This window comes from Nerophis ophidion, linkage group LG23, assembly GCF_033978795.1.
Source record: "Nerophis ophidion isolate RoL-2023_Sa linkage group LG23, RoL_Noph_v1.0, whole genome shotgun sequence".
NCBI classification, from domain to species: Eukaryota; Metazoa; Chordata; class Actinopteri; order Syngnathiformes; family Syngnathidae; genus Nerophis; species Nerophis ophidion.
The window spans coordinates 4,078,907-4,093,453 of NC_084633.1; the positions used below are offsets into that span (position 1 = coordinate 4,078,907).

The window sequence follows — 14,547 nt, forward strand, 5'->3', positions numbered from 1 at the left end:
ATTAATGGTGCCTTCACAGATGTGTAAGTTACGCAGGCCTTGGGCACTAATGCCCCCCCATACCATCACAGATACTGGCTTTTCAACTTTGCACCTAGAACAGTCCTGATGGTTCGTTTCCTCTTTGGTCCGGAGGACACGATGTTCACCATTTCCAAAAACAATTTGAAATGTGGACTCGTCAGACCACAGAACACTTTTACATCTTAGCTGAGCTCGGGCCCAGAGAAGCCGGCGGCGTTTCTGGGTGTCGTTGATAAATGGCTTTGGCTTTGCATAGTATTTTTAACTTGCACTTACAGATGTAGCGACAAACTGTAGTTACTGACAGTAGTTTTCTGAAGTGTTACTGAGCCCATGTAGTGATATCCTTTACACACTGATGTTGCTTTTTGATGCAGTACCACCTGAGGGAACGCAGGTCCGTTATATCATCGCTTACGTGCAGTGATTTCTCCAGATTTTCTGAACCTTTTGACAGTATTACGGACCGTAGATGGTGAAATTCCTAAATTTCTTGCAATAACCCGTTGAGAAATGTTGTTCTTAAACTTTTTGACAATTTGCTCACGCATTTGTTCTCAAAGTGGTGACCGTTTCCCAATCCTTGTTTGTGAATGACTGTGCATTTCACAAAAGCTGCCTTTATACCCAATCATGGCACCTAACTGTTCCCAATTAGCCTGCACACCTGTGGGTTGTTCCAAATAAGTGTTTGATGAGAATTGCTCAACTTTATCAGTATTTATTGCCACCTTTACCAACTTCTTTGTCACATGTTGCTGGCATCAAATTCTAAAGTTAATGATTATTTGCACAAAAAAAAAGTGTTTATCAGTTTGAACATCAAATATGTTGTCTTTGTAGCATATTCAACTGAATATGGGTTGAAAATTATTTGCAAATCATTGTATTCCATTTATATTTACATCTAACACAATTTCCCAACTCATATGGAAACGGGGTTTGTATTATGTGTGTCTAGCTGTTGTTTAGCTGCTAGTTCCTACAGCTTACCACGTTTACTTTTTGTAAAGGACTTCACTAAAACACAAGAAAAGACCAAATGTGCGTTTATCGGAGGACATTTAAATGTTGAGCTTTGCACAAGTAAATGCACTACACGACTGCTTGCATCGGAGCTTTAAATTGGAGATTTGACATGCAGGCCGATATCATCCGATACTATTTTTTTATTGATATCAGACCATTATCTGATATCAATATCCAGTACACTATCATAGGAACTGTAGCTGATTTAAAATGGAACCATTATGACCAATAGTTTCATGTAGTTGTGAGCCTTTTTTTAACTTAATGTTTATTTTTTCCTTATTTTGTATCTATCACAACCATTGTTAATATAATTATTATTATACTATTTAACTTTTTTGATTTCTTTAAATGTTCTTATCCCTATAATCCCAATGGGTGGGTGTTCAGTCATTGTTCGACTAAAAAAATAAAAATTGTAATGAGTTACACTAAATTGTTTATGCTGAATGTTTTTTAAAATGATAAAATAGAATCATATTGGACGTTTAATTGTACTCCCGTTAAAACCTATACAGCGACGTTTCCATTGAGAGTATGTTTGTGTGTTGTTTTTTTTTACTCTGTTGTAAGGTCTGAAGTTCCTGGTTTGCAAGTCGTAGCTTCTTCTGCTCATCCTCCAGGGTGAAGTTCTTCTTGCTGAGCTCCTCTTGCTGCAGGGTCTTAACCTTGGACTGCTTCTGCAGCTTCAACACCTCGTTCATTAGAAACTGGGTCAGACCTTCGTGACCCTCCTCCACTGCATAGAAGCACACGAGAGAAAAGGCATGTATTTGGTGTTTTCAACAACTGCAGGTAATTCCTAACAAGAGCTTGTCAGATTTAGGGTAGATTTCTTTTAATAGCATTGAAACAACTCATGATTTTATTAAATGTTTTTATCAATGTTTTAAGTGTTTCTTGTAACCTCAAAAAGTAAAACAAAAATTGGATTGATGTTTTACTCTTTTTATACTGCACAGACTTAAAAATAGACACTTGATGGCCGTTAAAACACACTCATAGCTCATTGTCCTTAGGGCCAAGAATCTTTGGGCAGGACACGGTTCGATTCGATTGTTGAGTGTAATAATTCGATTTCTGAATCGATTCTGGATTCAAAACGATTCTGGATTCAAAATCAGTACTTTTTTAAAAACATTGGGTGCCAGTTCCATGATAAACTACAATACAGTCCAAAAAGTTTAGACAGACCTTTATTACTCAATGAGTGTTCTTTATTTTCATGACTATCTACATTGTAGATTGTCACTGAAGGCAAAATATGAATGAACACATGTGGAGTTATGTATACTTAACACAAAAAGGTGAAATAACTGAAAACCTGTCTTATATTATATTTTTTTCAAAATATGCACCCTTTGCTCTGATTAATGCTTTGCACACTCTTGGCATTCTCTGGATGAGCTTCAAGAGGTAGTCACCTGAAACGGTTTTCACTTCACCAGTGTGCTTGAAACTCATCGAGAGAATGCCAAGAGTATGCAAAGCAGTAATCAGAGCAGTGTGTGGCTATTTTGAAGAAAATAGAATATAAAACATGCTTTCAGTTATTTCACCTTTTTTTGTTAAGTACATAACTCCACATGTACATTCATAGTTGTGATGCCTTCAATGACAATCGACAATATCCATCCATCCATCTTCCACCACTTATTCCCTTTTGGCTGTGGGGGACGCTGGTGCCTATCTCAGCTACAATCGGGAGGAAGGCAGGGTGCACCCTGGACAAGTCGCCACCACATCGCAGCAATCTACAATATATAGCATATAGCAAAATGTAGTAGTATAATATAGTATATTGTGAATAAATTGAGAACAGGAAGTAAACAAAAGGTTTAGCAACTGTTATGTAAAAGAAAAGGGGTAGGATTAAATAAGCTCTACTTCTTCGTACTCCTTTTCGAATATGTTGAAAAGAAAAACTGGAAATCGTGATGTACAGTGGGGCAAAAAAGTATTTAGTCAACCACCAATTGTGCAAGTTCTCCCACTTAAAATGATGACAGAGGTCTGTAATTTTCATCATAGGTACACTACAACTGTGAGAGACAGAATGTGAAAAAAAAAATCCAGGAATTCACATTGTAGGAATACCAAAAAGTTATATTTTGGTTTCATCTGACCACATGACATTCTCCCAATACTCTGCTGTATCATCCATGTATCCATTTTGGTATAAACTCAACACGTCGTGTTTGGAGGAAGAAGAATACTGAGTTGCATCCCAAGAACACCAAACCTACTGTGAAGCATGGGGGTGGAAACATCATGCTTTGGGGCTGTTTTTCTGCTAAGGGGACAGGACGATTGATCCGTGTTAAGGAAAGAATGAATGGGGCAATGTATCGTGAGATTTTGAGCTAAAACTTCCTTCCATTAATGAGAGCTTTGAATGGTTGACCAAATACTTATTTTCCACCATAATTTACAAATAAATTATTTAAAATTCCTACAATGTGAATTCCTGGATTTTTTTTCTTCATATTCTGTCTCTCACAGTTGAAGTGTACCTATGATGAAAATTACAGACATTTGTCATCATTTTAAGTGGGGGAGAACTTGCACAATCGGTGGCTGACTAAATACTTTTTTGCCCCACTGTATCATGTTGTATGCTTGTATGTTTGAAATAAACTCAAACTCATTCTCAAACTCAAACAATGTAAATAGTCATGAAAATAAAGAAAACGCATTGAATGAAAAGGTGTATCCAAACTTTTGGCCCGTACTGTACATTACTCCATAATATAGATTAACAGCTCTGCTAACTGTCATATTTTTTTTAAAGAAAACTGGTTGAAAAAAAAATAAATGAAAGAAAAGAAAAGAAAACTGGTTTTGTTTAACAAAATTCCACCCAAACATTTAATAGAGTCAAGTAAAAATTAGGCAACAAGAAAGTATCACACAATTCTCTTTTCTGAAGTAAAACTACAGCAGATATGTGCATCAACATCAACTATATGCTTTGCTTGAGTGGCTGGACAGGAGTGATGAATAAAAAAAAAAGATTATTAATTTTTTGAATCAATTAAGAATCGTTAAAAATAAGAACAGCAATACATTTGAAAATGTTTTTTTTGACACCCATAATTGTCACATTACTGTGATAATAGTAATACATAATTACAATTACAGAAAGAAACACCACCAAAGGCTTCCCTATTGTCACCCACAAGTTGCAGACATTGTAAGTTTTATGCATCAAACGTATTTGTCCATCCTAAACAATTATTCATGTTGCAACACATTTGTAAACTACTGAGATTGATCAACAGCAGTGATCGTTGTCGGTAAATACGAGACAATGAGAGGTTATCCTCACACTTCAACATCCCTAACATGTAAACACTGCCTCTTTGCCAGGTCAGCAATGCAAATGAAAATATGTTTTTGATAGTCTTACCCGAGATAAATACATGTATAAACACATGTAAAATAGGAAGTGAGGACATTGATTTGTTGCAATTTTGTTTTAGATACCTCACTGAACATAACCCATAAGGCTTAGCGCCACAGACAGGAACTGGAAGTAGGTCTGAGCTATGCAGGATGACGACTGTAACAGTTTGTCATATGAACAATAAAGAGTTGGTTTATTGTTTTATGTTGCTGTCCCTGCTTCTTCTACAGTCTAGACAACAACAAAAAAACACAAGTTTTGATGGGACAGTTGATGTGCGCGTTTCAGAGACTAATTTTAAACGGGAAAATGAGGTTGATTGATAACAGTGGACTAAGTTTACAGACATTATTTGCAGGAATTAGTAGAATTTGCGTGATTGGGCGCGACCGCGGCATCGCCAATTCCTGGAGGGACTGAGTACAAGGGGAAGTCAATACTCTGTGAGAGAAGTGTTATCTACATATTTACTTCCAAAACAAGGTAAAAAATAAATTTTTCTGAGAAATGTCTTGCCATTTTTATGCTTCACACTTAAGCCACAGGTGTCAAACTCAAGGGCCGGGCTAAATCTGGCCCGCTACATTTTTTTATGTAGCCCAACGAAAGCCTGGAAATAATATGCGTTAATAAAATTGTTACTCCCTCCAAGGTCTTCATCAAGGCTCAATTTGTTTGTTTTGCTCACAGACATTTATATAAGACACGTCTTCTTCACGTTACCAACAATGCCAAATGTAATGCTGTCAAAATTAATAAAATAAGCAAACAGAACTTACAATTAGTCTGACAGCCAATAAAAGAAAATTATGGCTGGGCAACGATTACATTTTTTAATCGAAGTTAATCGCACTATTTATCAGATTAATCGCGATTAACTGCATTGTATACGCAAAGCCCAATAATGAATTCAAAAGTAGTGTGTAGTGCACCTTTATTGGAATATTCTCCCACATGAACAAAAGCGCCAAAACATTTGTTGTGCAAACACAATTTAAATCAGTCCTTGTTAAACAGTAGCAGTTAAATAGCATATTTTATGAAAATCAACTCAAAAAATGTAAATACAAACATTTAAGCTTATTACTACCACTGCCAGGGTATTTAAGTTATCCTGATTGTTATGGAAAATAAATATAATCTACTTACAAATCTCTGAGCCACAATCATAACATCTGAACAGGCAATTTCTGAGGTAACAGCAGAAACATTTTTTTTTATCAGGGATCTTATGTTTAAAAAAACTATATTATAGGTAGTGGGCTGTTTGAGGGAATTTTTGATCAAATTATCCGTAGTAGCAATATTAATAATGTTGTGTTTATTCTGCGTAGTGCACTTAAAATAACTATGACCATATCTAGGAATTGATATGATGGGAATTTTCCGATTGTTTGCTTGGTGCTTTGATAAACTGAACGCATATACATAGTACTATATTGTGATGTTATGAGCCAGGGAATAAAAGAACTACCCTACCCAGCATGCAACAGGAGTGACGAGCATGCGCGGTAGCCCGGTATAGGTTGTGTCGCCATGACGGCATCTTGTATGTTGTGATATGCACGCTCTGAAAGCAAACGTTAAGAACTCAGCCAACACGCCTCGTCTGCATTATTCATAAATATACAGACAACACATATACTGCGCTGCTTCATAGCTACCCGGTCTAGCGAGCACGCGCCATTCATTCCAAAACGGCCCGATCTATCCACATTCAGAATTGTCTGGCGGTCGTAAGTGATCCCGGAATGACCACGCTGTAAGCCAGCCATGAAATTTGCAGAATTGTCCAGTATTTTTGCCAAATGTTTCATCTTTACCAAGAGCCCCTCGACGTCGAAGCCCGTCCGGGCGACGCCATCTTGTTAAGAAAAGGCGTTAACAAAATAAAAGCATGTAAACAACATAAGCAAATGTGCGATAAAATAATTGTCGGCGTTAATAGATTGATGAGTTAACTCATAATTAACGCATTAATTTGCCCACCCCTAAAGAAAATACATTGATTTCACATACATATGAGAAATAATTCATATTTCATTAGTCTCAATAAAGTTATTTTCAATCCAAGACTCCATTAACCTGCGATAAGATGGCGACTTGTCCAGGGTGTACGCCGCCTTCCGCCACCCCGAGACGGACAAGCGGTAGAAAATGGATGGATGGATGGACTCCATTAACGTCTTCTCCATCAACCACTTGTTGTCTCATGATGCTTCCCTAATTCCATCACATATTAATTGCCCCCCCCCCCCCCCACCACACCCAACAACGTGGGTTTTGCAACAAAAATAAAGTTAACATAAACTTGCATGAATTAACCCAAGGAAAGAGCTTTTTAATCACATTATGTGTACAATTTAAACTTATATTTATGCATTGTATTTATTTATTTTCACCAACTATGAAATTATATAACAACTATACATGTTGCTTCTGTCAACAGGTACAAAAATGCTTAACCTTTTCTTACTAAATATATTTGTTTTTTCCCTTTTGACATTAAAAATCATGTACTGCATGCAATTACATGTCTATTTAAAATTCCATATTATCAAAATTCAAATGTTATATTATCATGTATTACAAAAATAGTTTTTTGTTTAAATACAGGTAAATACTGTATTTAAATATCTGCTTGACTTATGATTTCAAAACAAATTATCAATCAAATTGTAGTCTGTAAAATTGACAATAGATTTTACGGTTAAATTCCGCCGACTGAGTTTTTTAACGTAAAATCCACTTTGGTACTGTCTTTTTCCATATACAGTAAGACACTAAAACATTCAAAAAACAAACAAACAAAAAACGTTAAAACAACAAGATTTTACGGTTTAAAAAAAAAAAGGCAGCTCTGTTGCTTAGATTTTACCGCTAAATTAGTAGTATTGTTTTTTTCATTCCGTTTTATTTATTAAGTTTTTTATATGCTGTAAAAAACTCACTGTAAAAATTTGGTGATTGAGCTGCCAGTTTTTTAAAGTAAATTTTAAATATTTTTTTGCAGCTTATGTAAAACAATTTATTGTTACTGTATATATACATATACATGTATATTCATTTATTACTCATTGTTAAAAGCCGCCCTCTGAGGCCAACCATAACAATGAAAACAACTTTGACACCCCTGACTTAAGCTATGTCTGCTTAAAGGCCTACTGAAACCCACTACTACCCACCACGCAGTCTGATAGTTTATATATCAATGATGAAATATTAACATTGCAACACATGCCAATACGGCCTTTTTAGTTTACTAAATTGCAATTTTAAATTTCCCGGGAGTTTCTTCTTGAAAACGTCGCGTAATGATGACGTGTACGCGTGACGTTACGGTCTGTTAGGAAATATGAGCGCTGCACATACACACAGCTAAAAGTCGTCTGCTTTAACGGCATAATTACACAGTATTTTGGACATCTGTGTTGCTGAATGTTTTGCAAATTTTTTCAATTAATATTGGAGAAGTCAAAGTAGAAAGATGGAGTTGGGAAGCTTTAGCCTTCAGCCACACAAACACACGGTGATTCCTTGTTTAAAATTCCCGGAGGTGAAACTTTATTATGGATCACAGCGAACATGGATCCCGAGCGAATGTCAACCAGCAGGTTTCGGTGAGAAAACTGGTAAAAAGTCGCTTCTTACCGGAGATCAGCTGAGCTTGCCCCGTCCATAAATCTGCCGTCGACTTCCCTGAGACATTGGCGTCAAGACACCCTTGGACACACCCCTCCGACTATCAGGTACTGTTAAACTCACTAAAACACTAGCAACACAATAGAAAGATAAGGGATTTCCCAGAATTATACTAGTAAATGTGTCTGAAAACATCTGAATCTGTCCCAATGCAATCGCGTTTTTTTTTAAACTTTTTTTTTCTTTTTTTTTTTCCAGTCCGTCGCTATCAATATCCTCAAACACGAATCTTTCATCCTCGCTCAAATTAATGGGGAAATTGTTGTTTTCTCGGTCCGAATAGCTGTTTTTGTTGGAGGCTCCCATTAAAAACAATGTGAATATGTGAGGAGCCATCAACATGTGACGTCATTGTCTGCGACTTCAGGTAAAGGCAGGGCTTTTCTGTTAGCGACCAAAAGTTGCGAACTTTATTGTGGATGTTCTCAACTAAATCCTTTCAGCAAAAATATGGCAATGTCGCGAAATGATCAAGTATGACACATAGAATGGACCTGCTATCCCCGTTTAAATAAGAAAATCTCATTTCAGTAGGCTTTTAAGTGAAAGTGAAAGTTTCATTTGGCCCCAGATGAACCGCATGTGCAGGAACGCCTTAACTTAAGGGAGGGGGGCTCAGGGGCTGAGGGGGATTTGCCCCTCCTCCCCAAAAAAAACCCTAAATACCACACCCAAATCCCCCACCCTGCTCTGAAAATACAATTTGTAAAATAAAAATAAAAAGGAAAAATAGTTTAACTCAACGGAATGGCAGCAATGCAAAAAATAATTTTGGTTATGAATACATCTGCTCTGCCCCCGTGCACATCTGTGCAGAGGTCTGGTAGAAGGCCTGTGCTTTTAGCTCAGTAGTCAGGACACTCGCCTCTCACACCAGCGACCTGGGTTTGCGCCCCGCTTGGAGCAATATGAAAAAACAATGCAGCCGAGAGTGAGAGTACACTTGCTACACGAGACAGAAATGTCTGTGATTGACAGCTTTGAACAACAATCTTTGCAATCAGGGGCCCTGATAGGGTGGGGGCCCAGGTAAGCCCGTGCATTAAAGCAGTTGTGCGCATGTGAAGGAACTGTGTGTGTGTGTGAGTGTCTCACCAACGATGGTGGAGAAGCGACGCGTTGGATTCTTCCCCGTGACCTTTTTGTAGAGTTCCGGATAGTAAAACTCCAAGCTCTCCAGAAGCACTACACATCCTCGCTCCCCCTGTGAGTGGAGGATGTCAAGAAGCCGACCTGATTGGAGATAGATGATCGTTATCAAATTTCACAACATCCCTACATCATTCCCTAATCGTGTCAGAACGTGTATAAGGTAAAACAAAAATTGTGAAAACACATAAGAAACAGAGAGAAAATAAAAGGATGTTTTCTGACAACATACTTGTGCGGTTAGCTTTGGAGATCAGAAGCGGGGAGTTGAGGATCTCGTCCTCATCCTGCTCATCCAGCACTTTGCACTGGCGGAGGTAAGGCGTGAGCTTGGCCGGAGTGATGATGCGGCAAATTTCATAGCGTTTACATTCCACGCTTTCCCACAGCGCCTCGACGTCATCGTGTATCTCTGGTGCGCCGTTTTCCATCTCATGCACCCTGAAAAGATGTGGAAAAACAAAGTCAGGTTGACGTTCATCCCGAGTACAACATTTGTCAATGAATAGATTCTGGTACAAGAAAAAATGAATGATGGATAAAAAACAGGGACGAGTAAATATTACGGACTGATTCAAGGAAGATGATGGTTGTGATGACTCGACACGTTACACCAAGCCTATCCCAGCAGGCACAAGTCATTGAAACAACGTTGAGAACTTGTTGAATTAGGTCCTGACGTTGAGTAACTCAAACAAAACGTTGAAACAACATGCTTTTTGACGACGTTTAATAAATGTCAGGTTCTGACGTTGATTTGACCATTGAAATTTGGTCATTTCCCAACCAATATTCTACAACACAAAAACAACGTTGAAACAACATCCATTCTTTTTGACAGAGTTTATTCATCGTCAGACTCTGACGCTGATATGACTTATGAAATTTGGTCATTTTTCAACCAACAAGGTAGATCCAATGTTAGATACCAACGTTAATCAAGAATCAACGTTTACTCAATGTCAGGTTGGGATGTTGATTTGACCAATGAAATTTGGTCATTTCCCAACCAATATTCTACAACACAAAGACAACATTGAAACAACATCCTTTTTGACAACGTTTATTTAATGTCAGGTTGTGACGTTGATTTGACCATTGAAATTTGGTAATTTCCAACCAATATTCTACAACACAAATACAACGTTGAAATAACATGCATTTTGATGACATTTGTTCAATGTCAGGTTGTGAAGCTAATTTGACTTATGAAATTTGGTCATTTTTCAACCAACAATGTAGATCCAATGTTAGATACCAATGTTAATCAATAATCACTCTTTATTCAATGTCAGGTTGAGATGTTGATTTCACCATTGACATTTTGGTCATTTCCAACCAATATTTTACAACACAAATACAATGTTGAAACAACATGCGTTTTGACGACATTTATTCAACGTCAGGTCGGACGCTGATTTGCCTTATGAAATTTGGTCGTTTTTCAACTAACAACGTAGATCCAATGTTAGATACCAACGTTAATCAATAATCAATGTTTACTCAAAGTCAGGTTGGGATGTTGATTTGACCAATGAAATTTGGTCATTTCCCAACCAATATTCTACAAGACAAACACAACGTGGAAACAACATCCTTTTTGACAACGTTTATTTAATGTCAGGTTGTGACGTTGATTTGACCAATGAAATTTGGTCATTTCCCAACCAATATTCTACAACACAAAAACAACGTTGAAACAACATCCTTTTTGACATCATTTATTTAATGTCAAGTTGTGACGTTGATTTGACCATTGAAATTTGGTCATTTTTTAACCAACAACGTAGATCCAATGTTAGATACCAATGTTAATCAATAATCAATGTTTACTCAATGTCAGGTTGGGATATTGATTTGACTAATGACATTTTGGTCATTTCCAACCAATATTCTACAACACAAATACAACGTTGAAACAACATGCGTTTTGATGACATTTATTCAATGTCAGGTTGTGACGCTGATTTGACTATTGAAATTTAGTCAGTTTTCAACCAACAACGTAGATCCAATGTTGAGTTGAGTTTGAGTTGAGTTGAGTTTCAGTTGAGTTGAGTTTGATTTTATGTCAGATACCAACATTAATCAATAATCAATGTTTTTTCAATGTCAGGTTGGGATGTTGATTTGACCATTGAAATTTTGGTCATTTCCAAACAATATTCTACAACACAAATACAACGTTGAAGCAACATGCGTTTTGATGACATTTATTCAATGTCAGGTTGTGACGCTGATTTGACTTTTGAAATTTGGTCAGTTTTCAACCAACAACGCAGATCCAATGTTAGATACCAACGTTGTCACGATTAACAAATACAACTATTTTTCAACGTTGTTTCAAAGTCACTTTTAAAGGACATGTATCTATAATCAATGTTTCTTCAATGTTAGGTTGGGATGTTGATTTAAACAATAACATTTTGGTAATTTCCAGCCAATATTCTACAACACAAATACAACGTTGAAACAACATGCATTTTGACGACCTTTATTCAATGTTACGTTGTAACGTTGATTTGTCCATTGATATCTGGTCATTTCCCAACCAACAACATGGATCAAACGTTGGTTATCAACGTTGTCTCAATTTACAATTACAACTATTTTGCAACGTTGTTTCGAAGTCAGTTTTAAAAAGACACAAATGTATAACTTAGACTTAGACAAACTTTAATGATCCACAAGGGAAACTGTTCCCCACAGTAACTCAGTTACAAAGGGTGGAAAGGATAAGGATGGAAAGGATAATGCACCAAAGGGCACAAAAAGAGGGCAAAAACAAAAGGTATAAAGTAGACTAAAAAGTACCATAGTAACAATATACAATACAACATATGTAATATTTACATATTATATATACAGTATATAATATATACTGATATATTAAATTATTATATTATATTTTTATATAATATATAGGTTGATTGGCAAAACTAAATTGGCCCTAGTGTGTGAATGTGAGTGTGAATGTTGTCCGTCTATCTGTGTTGGCCCTGCGATGAGGTGGCGACTTGTCCAGGGTGTAGCCCACCTTCCGTCCGAATGCAGCTGAGATAGTCTCCAGCACCCTCCGCTACCCCAAAACGGACAAGCGGTAGAAAATGGATGGATGGATGGATAGATGGAATATTACAGTATACGTAACAGCTAATAATCAACGCTGTATCAATGTCTGCTGGAATGCTGCCCATGAACGACATCAGACACACAAGTTTGGTTCAAAACCTGAACTTTGACCAGCAATTTTGCATTAGATTAGGGTATGCGGGTTCAATCTATTGCTACTTTTATTTGCACTTAATTTTATTTGATTCATTCAGTGTTTTATTTTCCTACATTCAAACACCGTGTTACTGTTCAAAATGTGTGGAATGTTACAGTGGCCAAAAATATTGAATATACTTGTTTTTATAAAAGTTAGGCCTTGTATTTTATGAATACATAGGCCTACTACGCTACTGTATTTCCAATGTTGGTCATGATGGTGGTACTAGGAGAGCCAAGTGTTTTCTGAGGTTGTCCTTGGTGTAAAAAGTTTGAGAACCACATTTTTTTCAACTGTGGTACGTGTACTGCAAGCGGTACTCGGTCTCCTTCTAGTGGTACGCCAGAGAACCTCTTGATTTAAGTACAGTGTTTTATTTTTCTATATCCAAGCACAGTGTGACTGTTCAAACTGCGTGGTGTTACAGTGCCCAGAAAATATCAGATGGACTTGTTAAATAAAAGATCTGCCTAATTTTTATAAATTCTCAGGCCTATTACTGTGCTACTGTATTCTAATGTTGATCATTATCATACTTACGCGTCCAGAAGGACAAAAAAATGCGAGTACTACCAGAGAGAGAGACATGACCATAACTACCATTGAGGACACCGAGGTCATAGGGGGTGTTTTGTGCAAAGAAGCACATTAAAATGTAAATTATTGGATGATAAGGCGCTTCATATAAAATTTTACCCCAAGCGTACTCCCGGCCACATCTTGCTCTGTCAATGATAAGAACATGGTGACAAATTTCACGGTAAAACTTATGGTAGCTCTCTTGGCGCCCGTTGGTAATACCCATTTGCCAAGCACAAAGTCGTGGTTCGATCCCCGCTCAAAGTTGAATATATAGCAAGGTTTATCATTTGTGTTTTAATTATGTTAAAAAAATGTAATACGCTAAACTTCAGCATATTAATACAATTGTGGACTGTTACAAAATCATGCTGATTGTCAAAGATGTTGTATAGTATAACCAGTGATAGTTCAACTTCAATGAAAGCTTTTGTTATTTTGGAAGTTCATTGTGTTGCTCTAGGTAATATAATTTACATAGTGCTGGGATACCCATAATTTTAGCCTTTTCAAGCTCCTCTTGGACCACCAATATTTACCTGTGTGAATTTGGCCCCTCGCAAATCTTCTGTTGAAATAGTCCAATTAGTTTGTGCTGCGTTTGTGCCGGTTTGTGCAGTTGAAATGGTCATTTTTGCTGCTTTGTTTCTGAGTTATTAAAGATTAGTTCATAGGTCAATCAATGGTCACCCAGCCCCCCCGCCCCCGTCCTCAGGTCTAATCCCTGACCCAGGTATTTGTCAAATCCTAGTTACGGCCCTGGACAGAGAGGGGGAACTGGAGTAGTATACTCAGATGAACAACAACATCATGACATGATCTCAACTCCATAAAGCAGCAGATGGCCGCATACATGCAGTCGAAAGGAGTGAAACTTAAAATTAACAACATCATATCTCGCCATCCACTCAGCAGAACAAAAGAAGGATCCACACCATCGATAATAATCAGGTCCGTGAACAGGAAACATAAGTCTGCATTACTAAAACAAGGAAGGAAGCAAATAGGAACAGATGTTTATATAAATCAACACTTAAAAAACAAGCCAGAAAAGCCTGCATCTTTAAAAAAAAACAAGGTAAAATACAACATACATACACTAAACTAAAACTAAATGGAGCACCGAAGGAGACTGTCGAAGAGCTGGATAAATGGACAAACACTTGTATGGCATACACAAGCAGCATCAAAATAAAAGCCTTTTGCAAAAGACAATAAAAATACAGAAGTGGGAAACGACATAGATCCACACATAAATGTATTCTCCCTCAGCAAGAACAGCTGCCTGTATTATACACACGAACAATCCATAACCAACATTATATCCAATGGCAAATTGTCAATTAGCATCTTAATTGCAGAAGTTTGTATACAAATGATAATAGTA

General features: G+C 37.1%; 1 protein-coding gene across 5 annotated transcripts in view; it reads right to left on the bottom strand.

The window, feature by feature from the left end:
- Nucleotides 1-14,547, bottom strand: part of card11 (caspase recruitment domain family, member 11) — an 83,507-nt gene that overhangs the window by 45,030 nt on the left and 23,930 nt on the right. For all 5 annotated transcript variants that reach the window (XM_061884989.1, XM_061884988.1, XM_061884987.1 and 2 more), the window contains exons 2-4: nucleotides 9,543-9,751; nucleotides 9,257-9,394; nucleotides 1,616-1,792 (exon numbers count right to left, since the gene is read on the bottom strand). In XM_061884989.1, coding sequence (XP_061740973.1) covers nucleotides 1,616-1,792; nucleotides 9,257-9,394; nucleotides 9,543-9,741 — 514 coding nt within the window. In that variant the 5' untranslated portion in view covers nucleotides 9,742-9,751. The remainder of the gene's footprint in view (nucleotides 1-1,615; nucleotides 1,793-9,256; nucleotides 9,395-9,542; nucleotides 9,752-14,547) is intronic.